This window comes from Anneissia japonica, unplaced genomic scaffold (assembly GCF_011630105.1).
Source record: "Anneissia japonica isolate Jap-2015-1 unplaced genomic scaffold, ASM1163010v1 scaffold3940_len624931_cov186, whole genome shotgun sequence".
NCBI classification, from domain to species: domain Eukaryota; kingdom Metazoa; phylum Echinodermata; class Crinoidea; order Comatulida; family Comatulidae; genus Anneissia; species Anneissia japonica.
The window spans coordinates 83701-104421 of NW_022713530.1; the positions used below are offsets into that span (position 1 = coordinate 83701).

General features: G+C 34.5%; 2 protein-coding genes across 5 annotated transcripts in view; one reads left to right on the forward strand and one right to left on the reverse strand.

Moving 5' to 3' along the window:
- Positions 1–1327: 1327 nt before the first annotated feature.
- Positions 1328–14765, reverse strand: LOC117108499 (peroxisome assembly factor 2-like). 2 transcript variants are annotated; one of them, XM_033250519.1, is made up of 17 exons: positions 13328–14765; positions 12725–12903; positions 11650–11833; positions 10704–10852; positions 10396–10580; positions 9972–10049; positions 9615–9766; positions 9331–9432; positions 8325–8401; positions 7579–7602; positions 6150–6285; positions 5148–5268; positions 4761–4907; positions 4130–4355; positions 3443–3520; positions 3120–3259; positions 1328–2714 (listed from the first exon to the last, which is right to left on the reverse strand). In XM_033250519.1, exons 1-17 carry the CDS (start codon positions 14624–14626, stop codon positions 2578–2580), a joined length of 3414 nt encoding a protein of 1137 aa, XP_033106410.1. In that variant the 5' UTR covers positions 14627–14765; the 3' UTR covers positions 1328–2577. The 2 variants fall into 2 exon arrangements, with proteins under 2 accessions (XP_033106410.1, XP_033106411.1); XM_033250520.1 differs by lacking the exon at positions 7579–7602.
- Positions 14766–14775: 10 nt separating this feature from the next.
- Positions 14776–20721, forward strand: part of LOC117108498 (putative ATP-dependent RNA helicase DHX57) — an 80163-nt gene continuing 74217 nt past the window's right edge. For all 3 annotated transcript variants that reach the window (XR_004445374.1, XM_033250516.1, XM_033250518.1), the window contains exons 1-6: positions 14776–15343; positions 16523–16648; positions 17110–17274; positions 17772–18705; positions 19503–19624; positions 20251–20446. Coding sequence is in view for 2 of the 3 variants with exons in the window: in XM_033250516.1 (XP_033106407.1) it covers positions 14805–15343; positions 16523–16648; positions 17110–17274; positions 17772–18705; positions 19503–19624; positions 20251–20446 (2082 nt within the window). In the remaining variant the exon portion in view is untranslated. The remainder of the gene's footprint in view (positions 15344–16522; positions 16649–17109; positions 17275–17771; positions 18706–19502; positions 19625–20250; positions 20447–20721) is intronic.

The window sequence follows — 20721 nt, forward strand, 5'->3', positions numbered from 1 at the left end:
TATGGAGAGCTATGTTAAGTTGTCTTGCTTTAGTACCCATTTGATTCCACAGCTATGCATTCGGTCAGTGAAAGTGTATAGATCTAAATGTTGATGTGTGCACTACTACATGAAGGGTGGGATGGATAGATAATTTTTAACATAAATACAGGATTTAAATCATAAATGCTAGCATAATGCAAAATATAAACTGATGACTGATCGTAAGGGCCAATTTTTATACCTTTATGCCTACATGTTGTATTAACTATAGAGTGTAGAATACACAGTATGATTAGAACAAAAGTTGTTACCTGTACCTGTACTTAAAAAATGATGTAATATACACATTAGAAAGTGACTTCATATGCCTGTACATATGCCAAGATATTCTTCAGTTTCAAATATAAAGAACAAAATTGTATTCCTATTGTTAATGTGTTGTTTTGTGAGATGCAGTAAAAAGTTTCTTTTAAGTGTGGTACAGACTAATGTGGTGCAAGTCTACTTGCCTGCATATACAGTAGGGTACGTGGGGGATACACCCATTAGAAATTTTCTAAGCAAAGAATTACAAGTACAGTATTTTAAAATCACCATATTTTGCCAGCTAGCTCCCCTCTCAATCATCAACCCCTCCCACTTCACTCCCATCAGTTTTCCCGCCCCCTCCGTTCCAGTTGTGCTAGATATGCCATTGAGTTGAGTACAGGGGAGACACCCTGCTAAATGTACAATTTTATATTGGTTTGGACGGTCACACTCCTATCCATATCTTTTGCTTTTGATAAAGTCTTTGTAAAAGGTCAGACATGTACTTTACGATGCCTTTTGCTTGTGATATCAGATTGGTGCTGATGAGTGTTTTCTAGCCTGAGTGACATACTGTATTCCAATATTTTAAAAAATCTTACTTTGTGCTGGTTGAGGTTTGTTAATTTGCACTCGGACCTAAAAAGCTAGTCATGCCCAAGGAGTGCAGCTACAAAACTGCTTTTTGTACACTGTTTTTTTGTGTTCTTTATACAGTATTAATACTCATAAACCCTTTAAAAAAACAAAAAACAGTACAGTATGTCATGCTTATACATTTAATATGAATTATCATATATCATATGAATTATTCATTATATTCAAATTAATTTCCTTCTCATTAACATAAAATTAGTTTTATTGGAAGATTATCATTTCAATATCACTATGATAGCTTGACCAAATATACATAAACATTTTCATCAGCTGTTAGTAGTAACTTAAGTATTGCATATAATTCAAATAGCATAACATTATCTTTTATAACCCTTTCATTGAATATATTTTCTATTTAAATATATATCACTACCATATATTTTAGACTAGTAATTACAGGCCCATATCCTCCCACCCCCTTGCTTAAGACCCCTTAAAATGATGGTGAAATTCCCCCACAAGTTCCACCCTGGCCTTCATAAGAAATCCCTCTTTAGAAGTCATGGTTACTGGTCTGAATCACTGTATGTGTCAGTTCAGAAACAATCTCTTGGGCACACAGTACAATACTTTTTATATACTGAAACTTTTGACATAAATTTGTTCGTTTGAAACTGTCCTTTAAAAAGCTACAAAAACTATCGATAATCTCTTACTGAATACGTCACTTTCCCTGAAATAACTTTCAATCTAACTTTTTCTCAGATTAAGGAGTAAGCTAAATTACTGGTATGTCCATGGTATGTTGGAGAACTTATAACCAATATCGACATTTATTCTCAGAATAAAGATTTAAAAATCATCAATAGCATCAATGAGGCAAATGCATCTTTTATTTATACCTATGTAGGATTTTACAGCTTCAGGTTGAATGCTTTTACTGTAATAATTTGACAATAAACAAAAATGCAAAAAAAAACCATGGTTAGGTCAGAAAAAAAATAATAACTAGTAAACCTGATAAAAAAATAATACTAATACTTCGCTTATACAGTATCACTAATAACAGTAATCTGGTGGCTTTAAAAAAATAATTGCACAATTGACTGTTATTGTTGTTCAATAGTACTGAACAGTACTACAAAGAATTCATTGAAAAAAGTAGTTAAAACAAATGCCGTGGCTAACATAGTGATTGAGAACTTTATATTTTTATGTAATTTTGTAACTTTGACTAGCAAACTACAGTACAAAAATCATTGGTTTTCAGTATAGACTGAAATCTTTTTTTGGTTAAAACTTTGTAATTGTTATACTTGTAATTGAGTTGTTTTGTGTGTTAAAATACTGATGCTTGTATGCTGTACTAAAGTAAGTCCAGCTTCTAATCCTACACAATCATTGGTTTCATCACCACATAAACTGTAAAGACTTTTCTTAATAAAAATATCCATCCTAATCTCTCTCCTTCCTAAAACTCTAATCTCTCTAGACCATATTACTTCCTTATTCACATAATGAGACTTGGTTACACCATGGAGGAATTACAGCACCAGTTGGTACTGTACAGTATTCGTATTTTACTTTTATCTTATTATTAGCTGTATCCTCTCTATTTTGTTAAGGATGATGTTTACATACCAACTACCCATCTAGTATTTGTTGAATGAGGATGATATAGCGTGTCGTTCAGACTTTCTTAAACTGATATTGGATCTGTTTATAATGCTGCAACTCTGCATCCGAGACAGAAGGAGTAAGGACCTGGAGGGCTGCTTCAAAATCCTCCTCTTGCACGACAACATCATTAGTGCTTTCATCCGCTCCTAATAGGATAAACAAGAAGAGAGAACTGTTCAACAAATATTTTTTAATCAAATGAAGTTTCATGATGATGCTAATTACAAAGCAAGCTTTAAATGAATCACAAGTTTCTAAACAAACATAGCTAGTTCAATTTTTTTAGATATAGTATTTTCATTAATTAACTTTCAGGACCCTTTCAGATGCATAACAAGAGAACTGAAGGCCTAAAATGAAACCAAAAACGGATATGCTAACAACCAAATAAAGATTTTATAATACAAAATGATTACTAGGATTGCAGAAACTACTTCTACTTTCAATAGCTTAGCCAAGCTCCAAACCTCTCGATACTTACGGAGGTATTATAGTAAACAGTAAACAAAAGTAAAGTTTACTATAATACTTCCATCCTATAATGTACTGACCTTCTTCTATGTTTGAAATTATCCGCTTGATTGCATTTAGCATCGCGTCTGAGCATAGTGCATAGAAATCCGCTCCCGTCATGTTGAATGGACACTGACTTGTAAGTGATTCCAGCGAAAGATCCGTGGATAAATTGAATCTGACAAACAGGAATATTTTTTACATGAAAACAAACGAGAAAAAAATATGACAATAATGCCAGGCTACAGTAAGTTTACCCCATACTCCCAAACAAAAAGGGTGGGTCTCATTGTAGAATGGATAATGAGTAAGCCCTTTATTGGGACTGTAAACTAGCATTAAATAGGAGAAGTGAACCTACTTTCTGGTGAGTGCTTGGAGAATCTTGAGCTGTGATGATCTGTCTTCACTTACACCAAGATACACTAATTTGTCAAATCTAATAAAGATAAGAATAATAATAATATTAGTAAATAAAAATCTTATTTATTTCATGTAGTCTTCAATAGTTGAATTAGTATACTGGTTAAGGTTAAAGGTTGACACAGCGCCACCAGTCGGCAAGCTGGAGATGTATCATGACCTGTACATTCCAGTCATTTGATAATGGTAGCTGCCAGCGACTGAAACTGTCATGCAAGTTTCAAAACTTTCAGTCTGTACATTAAAGAAACTTTCACAGTATACTAATAGAATAAAAAGTCGATGTGACAAAAAAAAAAAAATAAAGCCAAATGCACATCTTATTTGCGTGTTATGCTGCCACAAAAGTATAATCCTAAGGGGCTTTCGATTGCATGACGATGGTAGAACGTAATGACGTCACTAAAAGTCATCTACGCATGCGAGAGCGTTAAGGTAACCTCGTCGAGCAGATTCTGGAACGCAATTTGGCCAAATTCTACATATGCAGAGAACGTAGGACGCCCGGTAGGACGGTCACGCATGAGTGATTCCGTCCTAGCGTCTTGTCGTCGCACAATTCGAAAACCCTCTATCATGCTTGTGGGCGCCCTCTTAATGTTACTCAGTGCCAACAATGCCATACCTGCCAGGTCTTAACAGGGCGGGGTCCAAAAGATCGGGTCTATTTGTCGCACCAATCACAAACACATCCGTGGATTTGTGCAGGCCGTCCAGTTCAGCCAGTAACTGTGATACGACACGATCCATCACTCCACCAGAGTCACCGCTCCTGCCACGGTTAGGGGCTAGGGAGTCGAGTTCATCGAAGAAGATCACACAAGGTGTGGCACTCCTAGCGCGTGAGAACACTAGGTTGAAAAAATACACCAAGATCATTTTTGTATTTTTAGATTCGCCACTGACATGACAGAATTAACAAACATCAATGTAATAGAAGTGTAATTACTGATTGAGCCTTGGGGAAGTTTGTGATTAAAACAAAACAAAAAATGTTAGCTGGATTTTGAAACCTGGCCCTTGGCTTTGAAAAAATCATTTCAACTAATATTCTCTAGTTCTTGCAAATCTTGAGAGAAATCAAATCCATATATTTTTCCTTGATATCCAAATACAAGTGTTTTTATATTTTTTTGCAAATTTCATGTCTTTTTCCATAAGCCATACTTTAAGTATGTTTAAAACATTTTGTTTTTAATTTCTATACTTGAACAGAATGAAAAGATAAAATGTTATCAATTTTTACAATTATTTACCTTCTCGTACATTCTCTTCACTCTGACCCACGTACATGTTGATAAGCTCAGGGCCTTTCACACTCAGAAAGTTTAGCGAACATTCCGTTGCTACAGCCTTAGCAAGTAATGTTTTACCTGTGCCTGGAGGGCCATATAGCAAGATACCTATCACAACAAATTAAAAATTGGACACTATATAATAATAGATTACAGATAATAAATCAAAGAGTTTCTTACTAGTTTCATTGCAAACAGGAATTATTGTTTGTAGAAGCTACAATATCATCAAAAAATATATTTAGACCTTTTACTTGGAGGAGAGAACTAGTATTGTAAAAGTTGGGTATACAGTATTTGGGTTGAGCCTTCTTGTGAATTGTATATTAAACATATCAGTAATCTTACCAGATCTTCTTAGGCCTGCTGCAAATAGCTCTGGATGCTGCAGAGGGAGCTGAACAGTGTCTAGGATCTCTTCCTTCACATTGGCTAGGCCCCCTACATCTTCCCAACAGATATTTGGTATCTAGTAAGGAAAACAATATGCAATATAAGTATAGATATTACACAAGAATTCTTAAGTAAAATACAAATACTACAATATGTAGGGCAGTGTTTATTGTTCAAGAGACTATGACCCCAGTAGACAACGAAGGGGAGAATAAATGCAAGTCGTATGTCTATTACTATTTGACGCTAAATAGTAGAAATAAGAATTCAATAATCCTATTTCATGTCACTGCTCTTTGTAACTAGGGCAGACAGTCTGCAGTGTGTCCTCAATTTTTGTATTCACTTCAAACTGGGCATGAACAATGAAGATGTGATGTAGAGGTATTCTTTATTGTTTTTGTAGCTACTGCGCTTTATACGCGAAGTAGCCACTATGCCATCAAAATGCTTTTCCGATGTAAGTGATGGTAAGTTTAGTAAATCTTTGATTATCAGCTGCCAACTTTGATCATGATCCAACAACCAATCAACGTTCAGCATTAATTTTGCAAACACGTCCGATCAAATAATTCAAGGTTACGAGCGATGATGATTCTACCGCATGACAAAACAAAAAAAAAACTACGACTAGTTTTTTTTTTGTCAAATGTAAGTTCCAGTGTAGGTAGGCCCAAAAATGTTGGATGAGTTAAATGTAGTTAAAAAACAAAAAAAAAAAAACATGCCAAGTAGTAGACACACGCACCTACTGAGATCTTATTTTTATAAGGATGCACTTAGAGCTACGTCCACACAAACAAGTTTTATGTGATGTATCATCTGCCCATATACGGCCAGGATGATGTATTTGTCATATAAAACTTAGTGTGGACAGAACTTAATATCATCAATAGGAATCGACTGATGCAGATTCATATTTATATTTATAATTATCAATAGGAATGTTGTTGATACCTTTGGAGCCCCTATTGCATCAGAATGAGCTGACTGTAACTGGTCCAGCGCCTTCTCAAAGTCAACGCCGTGGATCTTAAATCCTGCAGTGCAAAGGTCATTTTCCTCGCGCATACTCAGCTTACTTCCAACAGAGCTGTAAAATGACAAGCAGTAAACATGAAATATTCCACATATTGAAGCTAGTGTCAGTGTTATTTTTCATATATTTTTTTTTTGTGTTTTTGTTTGTATATTGGGTTTTAAATAACACTATGGAAATATGAGATCATGGCTATTCCACACACTACATAGATACATTGGAATTAAAACATTAATGAAAGTAAATTAGGTAAAAAAACCAACAAATATCTATAAATATTAAATAAGAAATAAGAAAAGAAATGTAGCAAAGGCATTAAAATTAATAAATAAAATAATATCTCACAGGCTCACACAGCTAAAAAATTAAATTATTTCAAAATAACAGCACATATAAAAAGTACAAAACACTCACAGTAAAAAAAAAAATGTGTCAATGATACATTATAAAAAGCATTAGGACTGCCTATGTTTAATCTACTCAAACTCAATATTAAATGTAACTGGATGAAAGAAATTTTATTGGTTAAATATGATTAAAAACTGATAAAATATGATAAATGATTACCATTCATTGCAACTGTGGTATTTCAAAAAATTAAATCAAGAAGTATAATGAGCTAAAAGAATAAATGTCAAAATTGTTTCATCATAATAATTTGTTGGGGCACTGCCTCACTGCTCAATTTAACAATGTGACCGAAACTGAATGCTGCCCTCAATGTAAGGCAAAGAGCAAAAATTTACAATACTAATAATTATTAGATAATCAATAAGGATAAGGATTGTGTGTACAATTTTTTATATTTTTAAATATGCAATGAATTGTTTCTGCTCTGCTTTTCCTTTTTAAAATTGGACAATAAAAACTAAATGAAATGAAATGAAAATCGTTCCCTTATAAACAGTAAACACTGGTTTGAGATGTAAGTGGTGGTATGCTGTACATTGCAGTGGTGTGTGGTAGTATGCATTTTTTTGCAAAATCAATGTGGAAATTCAACTGCTCATTTCAATTCAATATTATTGTGCTTCAAATGCAATCAAGGGCTGATATTCGCTTGGAGTTTCATTCACAAAAAATTTATTAAGAAAAATAATAATAATTTGACTTAATTTTATTTTCCTTTCAAGACATTAGACAGCCATTTTGGGAACAAAATGATTGTGTTCCTGTAAAAATTCCTACCAGCACAAATTATAGTCAAGCGTTTCGACCCTAAAATAGGTGAAATTTCAGAGTTCACCAATTATTAACTAAAAGTGCAAAGTGCTGAGAGTTATGAAAGCTAATGAAAATCCCATCACCAAGTATGTGCTATTAATGAATGAATGACTGCTAGCATACCTAGTCCGTAGGCTCTGTGGTGTGCTGAAATGAAAGGTGTTTTAGAGTGTCTTAAATGCTAATATATAGATAACATATACTGTAAAACAATGTAAACCACTTAAACTTATTATATTTGTTCTACTTTAAATATTCTGTAGTAATTGAGGCACTACATAAATTTGTAGTTTACTATGGTTGTTGTTTAACGTTAAACACCTTCTTATCCTGTCGGCACTCAATAGGCGCTAGTAAGGGTTAAAAAATGATAAGACATGGGGTATGTTAAATTAATATAAAATTTTCATTAATCGTGAAAAAAAAATGTAGGGTTGTGCATATTTTTAGTATACAAGTCTCTCTCTAATTAAAGATCACCTTCAATTAAAGACCCCAATTAAAGGAATGTCTTTTATCTTTACTATTCTAATCAGAGACCAAAGTTGCTAAGGACCATGGAAATCCCAGTCCCAAAAATTTGGTCTTTAATTGGAGGAAGACCTGTGGTTAAATTTTTTTTTTCTTGTCGGAGGTGGAGAGTCTCATCCTTTTTGTAAGTGCTAAATTCATCTTCTAAAAAATCAATGGCCCATGAGTATTCCCTTAATGTATACCAATATTATTAATGTTACTCTTAATTTATGATTACTATCATTAATATTAATAATATTAATATATCCCCCCAAAAAATTCCATATGTATATTCTTTGTTATAAACTATGAAAATGCAAAACATAAATATATAATAGTTTATTGGTCGATCTTACCATGAACTTGTTATTCTGTGCAGAGCTGCTCTAGTTGTGTGTGATAGCAGTGATGCAAGATCACCTAAGACCATACCCTAAAAATATAATTTTAAGATTTTTTGATTCATAACACAAGTAAAAGATAAACATGGTTCAAAACTTTGATTGACTATATCTTCTTCTTATCGTGTCCATAGAGGCCTTTGACGTTTCCACATATGACCGTAAGCACAGGCCTTAGAAAGGACCCACTCTGGTCTAGTCTAGGCATGATTATTCCTTGTATTACTTCGTGGTGGTGGTAAGATTGGGGTTACCCAGGGCTGTGACGAGGACGCTTCTACCATGACCACTATCATTGTATCATGCAATGTCACAAATAAAATGTTTGTTTTTAGTGCACCACATAATTTGAGGTGATTAGTAAACCTGTACATTTGAGACATTTATATTACAGAGTAAATAGACAATGAGGACGTAATGTTATTGGATTTACATAGCACTTTATACCGAAGGGTCTCTTCGTGTCTGAACTACATGGTATACCGGTACTAGCTATCTCTTGTCTGTCCACAACAGGGGCTGTATGGACTAGTACACCGGGGTAACCCCTTACTCATCTCGAAAGATATACTGGGTTCTTTAAAGTGCGCATGAGCCAAATTGCGTACACTGGGCCTACGGTTTATAGTCTTTATCCTAAAAGACTTGTTCCACGACCAGAACCATAGGTAAGCATGACATTTGAAGCAGCGCTGATATTATAGCTGTACCACTTGGGTAGTTGACTCACCTTATAAATAGCCAAGGTCACAATAACATAACCAGAGTAAAAATCAAGCCCCAAACTCAGATTAAGGTGGACTTGAGGTGTACCAACCACATAATAATAATGAAGATTGTCATTTTTAATCTCTGCACAGAAACCTCTGGATTTAATACAGTTTTCTTTAGTTTGCTGGATGGTCTAATAGTGAAAGGTGATATTATGACTTCATGTTCACTTAGTATAGGTAGAACTTACCGCAGTCCTTTGAGCAAGGTGCGGTACATCAACGTCCGATGCAATGCCAATTCGAGAACATAAAGCATGCAGAATCTCCAACCTCTCCTGCTCCTTTGGTGTCTTAAGTAAAAAAAAAATTGATTTAAAATTATGGGTATCTGTACTATTTCTTAATTTTGTTATTTGTTACTTGGTATTTACATTGCGCCTTGAGGTTACAAAGCTTATAATTATCACATATATTATGTATGAATGCATAATAGATATTGAATAATGTAAATTTTTTTTTTACTCCAACCTACATCGATCTTGACTGTATGTACAAAGCTTGACTGCAGATCGGCAACTATACTTTGACTAGATGGTGCTGTTGCTATGACAACCATTGGCCAATCAGGGCAGCTTTCTTGAAGCGTGGACAAGGTCTCCTTCAAGAAGGCAGCCACTCTGGTGTCTGTTTAGAAAGCAAAGTAAACATCTTAACATTTAAAAATTTAATATGATACAATCATTCTTGGACACTATTTTTTATTTATTTCACATTCAGCAGATAAAAATCAGGATAATACCCTACAAACTAAACCTCATGCCTTTAACGAAATAAAGTTATAAATTGGCATTAATTTTAGGAATGAGAAAAAAATTTGTGGGAAACCAACCTTCTCCTGTTCCATCTCTGTCTCGTGCTAGAACTTGTAAATTCCTAAGCTGAATTACACAAGGTGCAAAGCTACTAGCTGCAAAAATAGGATGAAAATGTTAATAAAAGAGTAAATCTCAGTTTTAAGAAATATATAAAATTTTATAAATAAATCACATAAAAATAACTAATTGTACAATAACTAAATAGAAATATATCAATCAAAATAATTTATTTAAAAAAAGCTCTAAAACACACACAAAACAACTCTAAAACTCAATGAGCACAATAAAAGATATACAAAAATGAATGAATTAAACTAAAAAATGAACTTACTAGATAAATTAAAGTAAATAATCAAAATAAAAAAAATATATAAATAAAGAAAATAAAATCAAATACATAAATTTTGTGAAAAACACATAAGACTTTCACCTACACACCTTTAACAAACACATTCTTGATCCTTGCTTCCGTTGCAGCCGAGCTGTCCCCACAGAGGTCATGGCAGTTGATCATGTGCTCATGCATATTCAAACGACGACAAACAGCGCCGATAACGGTGGACTTCCCACTGCCGACCGGCCCCGTTAATAAGAATGTGGGAACTAACTTATTGCACTGAGATCTGTGTGGGGAAGAAAGTAATGAAATTAAACATTGTTTTTACTATTACGTTGAGTAAAACAAACAAAAAAAGCGAAAATTTTATCATTTATATATTATTATTTGAAACATAATTAAGATTCACCTTGGAATGAGGTACGGAAAGATTAGTCTCTCGAGGTGTTCAACATTGTGTAGGAGCCCGGCAGGTACAGGTGTGAACCAAATGGGGTCAAGTTTACAAGAAAAATATGCATCCATCGTTACTGGTATATAGCTGTTTACTGCTGTAACCTAGAGAAAATCAATTATATAGAATATATCAACAAACACTTTAGAATTTTAGCTGCCAAGATTTAAAATTCAACAATTTTATTCAAGTATATAGAAAAAAATAAAGAACAAATAAAATGAAAAAATAAAAAAAACAAACCTGAAATATGCTTGTATGTGCAGAATCTGCCAGGTACGAGGTGGCCTTTGTATGTCTTGCATCAATCTTGGATACTTTGTAGTAGATTACTGGCGATCGATTACTGCAGTCCTCCGTAATATCTTGATAGTGTTCAGGGAAGTTTATGCTTGACATACATATGACATCTCCTAATGTTACAAGTCTATAAAGGAAATACAATTACAACAATGATAAATACAGTAGAACCCCCTTCTTTGGGACACTCCTATAAGGGGACACTTTCAGCCACGAAACTGGGGCAAGTATCTTTTAACACTAAGGCCAACCCCTATTCAGGAGACACTTTTTGGGTCTCAAAGGTGTCTCCTTAATAGGGATTCTACTGTATTTCATATTGTAATATATTATTATTTTTACTTTTAATACTGAAATAAATATTATTATCACTAATATTACCATTATTATTATTATTAAATTAAAACTTATTGGCTTTTCCTCTACTGCAGAAAAGCCATTGTTTTTGTTGTGATATTTTACTTTATTTTTATCCTGTTTTTTTGCACAAGGTCCGACAACTTTAGAATTTAAGCTGCCAAGATTCAAAATTCAACAATTTTATTCAAGTATATAGAAAAAAATAAAGAACAAATAAAATGAAAAAATAAAAAAAACAAACCTGAAATATGCTTGTATGTGCAGAATCTGCCAGGTACGAGGTGGCCTTTGTATGTCTTGCATCAATCTTGGATACTTTGTAGTAGATTACTGGCGATCGATTACTGCAGTCCTCCGTAATATCTTGATAGTGTTCAGGGAAGTTTATGCTTGACATACATATGACATCTCCTAATGTTACAAGTCTATAAAGGAAATACAATTACAACAATGATAAATACAGTAGAACCCCCTTCTTTGGGACACTCCTATAAGGGGACACTTTCAGCCACGAAACTGGGGCAAGTATCTTTTAACACTAAGGCCAACCCCTATTCAGGAGACACTTTTTGGGTCTCAAAGGTGTCTCCTTAATAGGGATTCTACTGTATTTCATATTGTAATATATTATTATTTTTACTTTTAATACTGAAATAAATATTATTATCACTAATATTACCATTATTATTATTATTAAATTAAAACTTATTGGCTTTTCCTCTACTGCAGAAAAGCCATTGTTTTTGTTGTGATATTTTACTTTATTTTTATCCTGTTTTTTTGCACAAGGTCCGACAGAATTAAGATGCATTCACACTAAATCTGAATAAGTGAATCGGTGAGCCTATCAAACCGCATCGGACACACGGTCTGAATTTCAGTTCAGAGCCAATGTGAATGCAACTTTAGAGACTGAAAAATCATAGGCTCGCACATGGATAAGTTCTATAGCATAATGGGTAGAACTCTGCACTTCACTCTCACCAGTATCATAGCAGCCCCAGTTCAAGTCTTGGGAGCACATATATTTTTGTAATGGACATTTTTTTTTAAATCCAAAATTTCAAACATCTGTACCCATTATTTATGATTAAGTATTTATTTATTTCCATTATTATTAACACAATTATTATTAATATAAATAATCATTATTATATTATAGTCATTTTCAATTATTATTGTTGCTGTTATTGGTATTGCTGCTATCTGCTGATTCTATTTATACTTTTATTATCATTAATGTAGTATCATCATGACTTCCAGTAGTATGTGCCTGTTGGCTGAGAATGAGATGCTTAGATGCCATGGCTTATTACCTTGGCTCCTCAAAATGTTTCTTTACTATGTTGTCAAACTGGGCAACAGCTGGGTACCCTGGGGATTTAACTAATGCGAGGTGTATAGCCCAGGCAAATGGAGGGTTTGTGTTACAAGCTAAGCTGCGACTTCCAATGTTCAGGCTCTCATTCACAACTAAATCACAAGATGTTGCAACCTAAAACATAAAAAGTTCACTTAGAATAAGTAACAATAAAAAATATAGTATTAAGAAGCATTATTCGTAATGGCAATGAATGCAATCTGCATTCAATCTGAGATTGGTGAAATATAGCAGGATTTTTCATTAGTCTTCTGTGAATGTAGTTTATGGTAATATTCTTATAAATCTTAAATGAAATTAATTATTGATGGTCATTTCATGCTTTGAAAAAAAAAAAAAAAAAAATCCTATCTCAAACTGAAATTTAAAATGTTGTTCGAGTCATCTAAAATTATAAAATTATCATCCCCCACTTGGTTAGCAATGAGGGAGGGATTTATTTTGCTTTTACTGGTTCTGGTGAAAAAAATGTAAGGTAGGTGGGATGATATTCAAATATCTTTTTTAGTGGGCTTAGTACAGTTAACATTACTGATACCTGCACAGAGAGCATTGCATCTGGCTGTAAAAGTAATGTTGGATGATGTTGCACGTTGTTCCAGAGTAACGGAGATATGTACAAGACATCATCCTCAGGGACAAGGCAGTCTTCTGGGTTAGGGTTCCTCTCTAAGGTGCCTTTTCCTAAACTTGAAAATCCATTGATTGCCAACAATTGAGCAAGATGGTAGTTTGTCTCTATTGTTTTATCTTCTGCCTGGCTTTCACCTTCACCCGGACAATTCTCTTTTGAAGTAGTTTGTTGGAAACTTCTGGATATTTTTATCCAGCTTCCACTGAAGGTTTGCAGTTTGGCAAGAGTTTGAACAGTAGCACCGACTTTATAAACAGATTCGCAGATACTGGACTGACATCCTTGTGCAGCTTCTGCTAGCATTAACCTATGTGTTGATGCTTTTGGAATGAGGTTTGTCCAGACAAGCCGTAGATTGTGCGTTGCCTCTTTCTCTTTGTTTTCAATGCTAACATTGTCAATGACTTTGGCAAATTCTGATATAAGAGGGGCAATGCTGTTTACATCTTCTGAACTCCAGTCTAAAGAGATCGATGGATCCTGCTGCCACGAGTAGTCCTCATTCTGGTGTGTTTCATCTGCTTCAACAAGAATGTCTTTCATTTGTGTGATTATAATTGATGTATTGAGAGATATGATGCCTTGTTGTACTGGTTCACACTCAAGAGTCACAATATCGAAATAATTTGAAAGTCTGTATGAATCATCGTTGCTGAAAACTGGTATAATCGGAGCAAGGAAAGCATCACCAGAGCGAACCAAAACCTTTTGTTGGCACACAGACACTAGCAACCCAGTGCTGAACAACCGCTTTTTTGCCCATTCATAACATTGTGGTGTTTTGGCACCAAATACTACTTTTGTAAGAGGAAATGCTTGGACGGGTCGTATATGAACATGTTCTGAATCAAGGATACTATAGTGCCGATGGAAGAACTCGGAAGAATACAAAACGACACCTATAAAACTTTCTGACACCTGGGCAATAGAGATACCCTTGTTAACCACTGAATCGTCCAGGACCTTGGCACAGACGAACAACTCTCGGCCGTCTGCTGTTTGGCGAGACCGGTGGCTGCAAGATTTGCAATCTAGCTTCCAAACTAAGGACAGAATTACGTAATTATCCTGTCGCTCCCCAAGTATATTTACTGCTGCGCTTCTTGCAATACCAACATGAAGAGGATTACTTTCAATGGAAAAGTTAAAACGAGAAAATCTTCCTAGAGCTTCACCTGGCCTCTTTACCGGAAGTTCAGCCATCGTGTATTTATCTTCCCATCATGCATTTTTAACCAAATATGGCTGCCTCCATGGAACGTGTAAACTTTACTCCTCTAATAATAGCAACCAGTGCCGTATTGCAACATCAAATGCAATAACCTGACGTTTAAAAACACCCGGTTAAAATCGGCTTAAAATCTATCCATAATTGAGAGATATGAGTTCTGCAGTACGAGTGAAAGGTAAACCAAATAGGGGTGGGGGACGCGGGAAACATAACTCGGGCCGCGGCGGCGGTGGAGCCAAACCAAAGACTGGTGGTGGAGGAGATGGTCGAGGTGGGAGAGGCCGGAGTCGCGGTAGGGCTCGTGGCAGGGCTCGTGGCTCTTCGTCAGCTGGTCGTGGTGGCCCAGGTGGCAACAATGGCTTACGTGGTAGACCTCCCAATACTTCACATAAGAAAGTGCATACAACCATGAATTCACAGTACCTTTTTGGCGAAGACGATGAAGATAGTGATGAAGATTATAATAACGATTTTGAAGATGGATACGATGATGATTTTGATGATATTTATGCAGATTTTATTGATGATGATCCTGTTATAAAATCTCAGCCTAGGCCTACTCACAATTCATATTCTAATTCTCCCTCATCATCTTCATCTTTTAAACGAAATGAACACAGAAATTCGTCGATGAAGCATTCATCAGATAGGCCTAAGCCTAGTTTCACTCCTAACACATCAAATGTCAGGTAGGCCTAATAACCTAGTTAATAAATTGAATACAGTACTGTATATTAACTTGCAGATTTCTATACCAAGCTTGCCACCAAAAATGTTAATATAAAGCAAAAGAATTCAACAGCAAGTACTGTTGATGCACTCGCCAATTACAGGCTGGTACGATCAGCATTTATGCTCCAGTAATTCAAAATCACGCCATACCCACACTATTTTTTCAGCTAGTTCCCTCACATTGCTTTAGCACGTCATTAGCCCTGTCTCTTATACCTAGATCCCCCACTGCCGGATTAACTACTGTACTTTATAATGTAAAATAATTTTAAAAATTTATTTAATAGCATGAAAAGAAAAATCGTGAGTCACAAACTTTCAATAATTATTCCATATTTGAATCATAGTCTTTGAAAATCCCGACCACCAAATGGCTGCTAACAAGCACTTATATCTATTAAATTGCGCAAGTTAGTGGGATTTTGTAGTAAAAAAAAACAAATTATAATTATGATTGTAATTGTAACGGAGATGACTAGACTATCAAAATTAATGACATTGGCATAATTGTAATTGCAGATGAGAAGCATGTAGACACTTTAATTGCCAGTTTAATTAGATACTAAATATTACGTCAAATTTTCATTTTGTTTATTTTGTTCAAATATCAGTGGCTTATCTACATTAGAAGCCGTAAAATGAGAGTGGAGTGAAGCTCGATGGTAATGGAGATATGAGGTTATTTTTATACACAAATTTTTGCTTTGAACATTCTCAATGGATGGAGGGTGGGTGGCGGGCAATGGGGGATGCTTTGCATTCCCTGAATATGCCACTGCCAAATAAGTGTAAGAATATAAGAAAAATATATATAAAATAAGTGTAAGAATATAAGAAAAAGGCTATTATAACAAATAATAATAAGTTATCAGAAGGAAACACAAAGTTATAGCAAATTTGAATCTGAAGAGGGCAAAAAAATATCAGAATTAATGTTTGGTCAAAATAGGAAATTCGCACAAGTTCATGTTTGCAAAACAGGATCCTTTTTCACTCGAAATTTCAACCGCTGGAAATAGCATCCGCTCGAAGTGGCATCCGCTCGAATTCACTGGTTACCCTACTAGAACCCACCTGACTTCAGAGTCCACAAAGTTTCGATGCTTAAAATTGGTATAATTAATTATTCCTTGAAGGAAACCAAAGTTTTGGGGAGATGTACGCAAAGTTAAGATGCAACAGCTCCATATGCAACCACAGAATCAAGAGATGGTGCGGGACGTTCTACATGAGCTCCATGGCCAGGAATTTATGAGCAAACAGTGAGTAAATTAATATAGAAATATTCTTGTAATCTTGTAACACTATAAAATTTGTGTATGCATAAAAACATTATGTAATGGAGGTTTATGATTGATATATGTTATTGTTTATTGTGTGGTGCCCTGAGAGGGACAGTTCTATTTTCTTTGTAGGGGTGTTCATTTAGATGAACAATGGCAGAAGTTGGTTTACTTGTTACTTTTTGCTTGTAGCTCTTATTTTTCCTGCATTTTGTAATATGGCAAATATACCCCCAACCCCAAGCAAGGCTTGAATAGTGACAAAACCTAAACCTAACGTGCTTAACCTACTTAATGCAGGTAATCCCTTCAATGTGTTCAATAGTTAAACTTAAAAATTAGCAATAAACAAGAATATGATCCTTTAAAATTTGTAGATTTTGTGATTTACTGTGAAACATAGAATTATAGTAATCATTCTAATTATATTTGTGTTTCAGCACCGATGACTACGAAGATTCACATGTAAGGAGTGATAGTCGTTACTGGATGGCAACCAAACAACTAAAAATTCAAGAATTTCAGGCGAATTCACTAGCAGAGGAAAATACTGATAAAACAAGTCCTGAATTTATGAATAAATACAGTTTGAGGAAACTATTAAGGTAAAGAAATTAAATACTGGTAATTTTAATTAACTTTCCCTCACATTTCTTCCTATTGCCAACTGGAATAAGACCTCAACTTATACAGTACCTTTCAACAAGTATAAGGTTTTTTATTATGTTCAAAACAATTTTTGTGTTGTAATTAATTGAGTGAAATATTGATGGATTTACAAAAATTAATAAGGATAATGATTTTCTTTATTAAAAATAGTGATAATAATATTGATTGTAGTTTCTTAAATTTCAAGAAGATTGTTTTTTTTCACAGCATTAGGCTGAACTGTATCATTCAGACCAAAAGTTAATTATTGTTGATTCACTTTAAATATACTTAACATTATAATATCATCATTATGAGTTTACTCATCATATTTCTACAACCTGCTCAATCTATTTTCATCTACAAAAAAATATGTCATATTAGTAAATACCTCTCTATCGACACATCTAAAACGCTGGTTCATTCAGTTTTATCATTAATTTTTTGTACACAGGTATGGATTTCATAAGGATCACTGTTTATTAGCATTAGAAGAAAGCAATGGTGAGCTTGATGTGGCATTGGAAGTGTTACTATCCCAGTGCTACCAAGGTGACATCAGTGCCGCTAATCTAATTGATGACAGCACGATATCAATGGACAGCTGCATTGAACAACGTCAAGAAGAAGCCATTGCGCTGAGTTCCATTTACGGAGACGATTTCCAGGAAAGAATTCCAAATCGTGTTTGGATACTGAAGCTTCAGCTTCAACACATGAACGAGTTTGTCGGTGAACAGTACCAAGCACAAATAAAAGCTGAGAAGAAATCGAAACCTCATGTTAGAATCGAAGATATATGTGAATTTTTTTTACGCGGTAATTGCAGGTATGGCGCAAGGTGCTGGAAAACACATGCAAAGCCAGAAGAAAAAAGCAAAATTAGTTTCGTTCCAGAAGAAGAGTTATCAGACACAAAATTCTATGAGATAGAAGTGAGATTTCCAGAGAATAACAAATACCCAAATGAACCACCTCTTGTTGCCTTCTTGAGCTCAAACGACAAACTCTCTTATAGTAAGTGCCTTAATATATCAAAACGATTGTTCCAGGAAGCAGTGAGCCACGCTGAAAATGCTTCTCCGTCGGTGTTTGGCATTGTCTCGCTTCTTGAGGACGAGAGTCAAGTGGTTGATATGTTGATGCAAACCGCTCTTCCTTTGAGTCTTCCGGTTCCTGTCCAAATTCCAAGACGTTCTGCACATCCAAAGAAAGTTGTTCCTGTGGATTCTGATATGAAGGATGTGGAAGAGAAAGAACTTAAGCCAGAGAATTTGCCACAAGAGAGCATGAAGAATCAAAGCAAAGATTACATACCACCACAAAGAGATCCTAAGTCTGTTGAAAGGCAGAATAGGAGGCTTAAAGATCAATTCAAGAAAACACAGGTGAAATTTCATTTCATATTATTTGTAAATATTATAACCATACTAATAATACAATAATACAATAATAATAATCATAATATTAGTAAAGTAATATAATTAATAACGATAATGGTACAAGTCATGTTAATGATGACAATGATGATAATGGCAGTGCTGATATCGATTAAGATAATCGGGCATAGTAATTATAGGCCTACTAATAATACTGTACTGCCTTATAATAATTACAATTGTTAAAGTTAATATTTAACATTGTTTGGTATTTTAAAATTTAGATTGATAAATGTTGAGCAGCCAAACATTTTGTCTGGAATTAATAGAAATTAAAAACTTAAAAGCAACTAAACTAAATCAATTCAAGAAAACACAGGTGAAATTTCATTTCATATTATTTGTAAATATTATAACCATACTAATAATACAATAATACAATAATAATAATCATAATATTAGTAAAGTAATATAATTAATAACGATAATGGTACAAGTCATGTTAATGATGACAATGATGATAATGGCAGTGCTGATATCGATTAAGATAATCGGGCATAGTAATTATAGGCCTACTAATAATATTGTAGTGCCTTATAATAATTACAATTGTTAAAGTTAATATTTAACATTGTTTGGTATTTTAAAATTTAGATTGATAAATGTTGAGCAGCCAAACATTTTGTCTGGAATTAATAGAAATTAAAAACTTAAAAGCAACTAAACAGTGGCCAAGAATTGTTTGTTGTTTTTTTGCATGTTTCGTGAAGATTGCAATTTATTTTGATTGAAATACAATTTTCTAGGGATCTTCCTCTTACAAGTCCATGCTTGCCCAGCGCCAGAACCTTCCCGCGTGGTCGGAGCAAGAAAGGATCCTGAAAGTCTTGAATGAAAACCAGGTAGTGGTCGTCAGTGGTATGACAGGGTATGTAATATCAGTGCTTAACTTTAAAAAAAAATTGTTTTTTTCTTTAAAGAAAAACTTGTTAAAGTGTGTATCAAAGCATATCTTTTTAAAAGTATCACCTCTATATGGTACTACATTGCTTCGTCATGGTATCACATGAGCAATGACCTACCGAGCTGTCATTACAGATAAGTTAGACACAGTTTATGATTGCGATGGCGAGTTGAATGGTCGAACGGTTAAGGCACTGATGCTGCAACCAACAGCTTTAATATTGGCATTGGTTCGAACGGCATGCTCGCCTATGGTTCTGGAGGTGGAACAAGTCTTCTCAGATAATGACTATAAACCGTAGGCCCAGTGTATACAATTGGCTCCTGTGCACTTTAAAGAACCCAGTAAATATTTCGAGATGAGTTGAGAGTTACCCCGGTGTACTGGCCCATACAGCCCCTGTTGTCTTGTGATGGGATTGCCACTTTGAAGAGTGATTTAGTTCACTGCTTGGCATATCCTTGGCCCTAGTGCCTAAAGCTGAATAAATGATATCTTCTATGTTTCAGAACCAAATAATTTCCAATGAAATAAACCTAAAACACAAAAACTTTGCATATATTTGTTATCTCTCAAACATTTTTTTTCAGTTGTGGTAAAACAACCCAAGTCCCTCAGTTTATACTAGATGCTTCCCTCAAACAAGTTGGCCCAAAACTGTGCAATATAGTATGCACACAGCCTAGGAGAATATCCGCTGTTGCAGTTGCTGACCGTGTGGCAAAGGAACGTGCAGAAAGACTCAAAGGCATTGTGGGATACCAGATTCGTCTTGAAAATATGCAGGTTTGTTGAAGGTTAAGTTTTTGTTCGCCTAAATATATGATTTACAATACATTATAATTTAGTAAGTAAATATTGATTGATAGTATTTAAAGAATGATTCCAATGTTTATAAAATATATTAATATATTACTTAACTGCATCCCCTCATTGTTATGTAATTTGCCTTTTTAGTATAGTTGATTATCTCAATTTTTAATACCAAACAGTGGATAGGCACAAAAGAGAAAAGACCCCATTAAGGTGTACAGTTAGTGGACAACAACTATACTTCATGT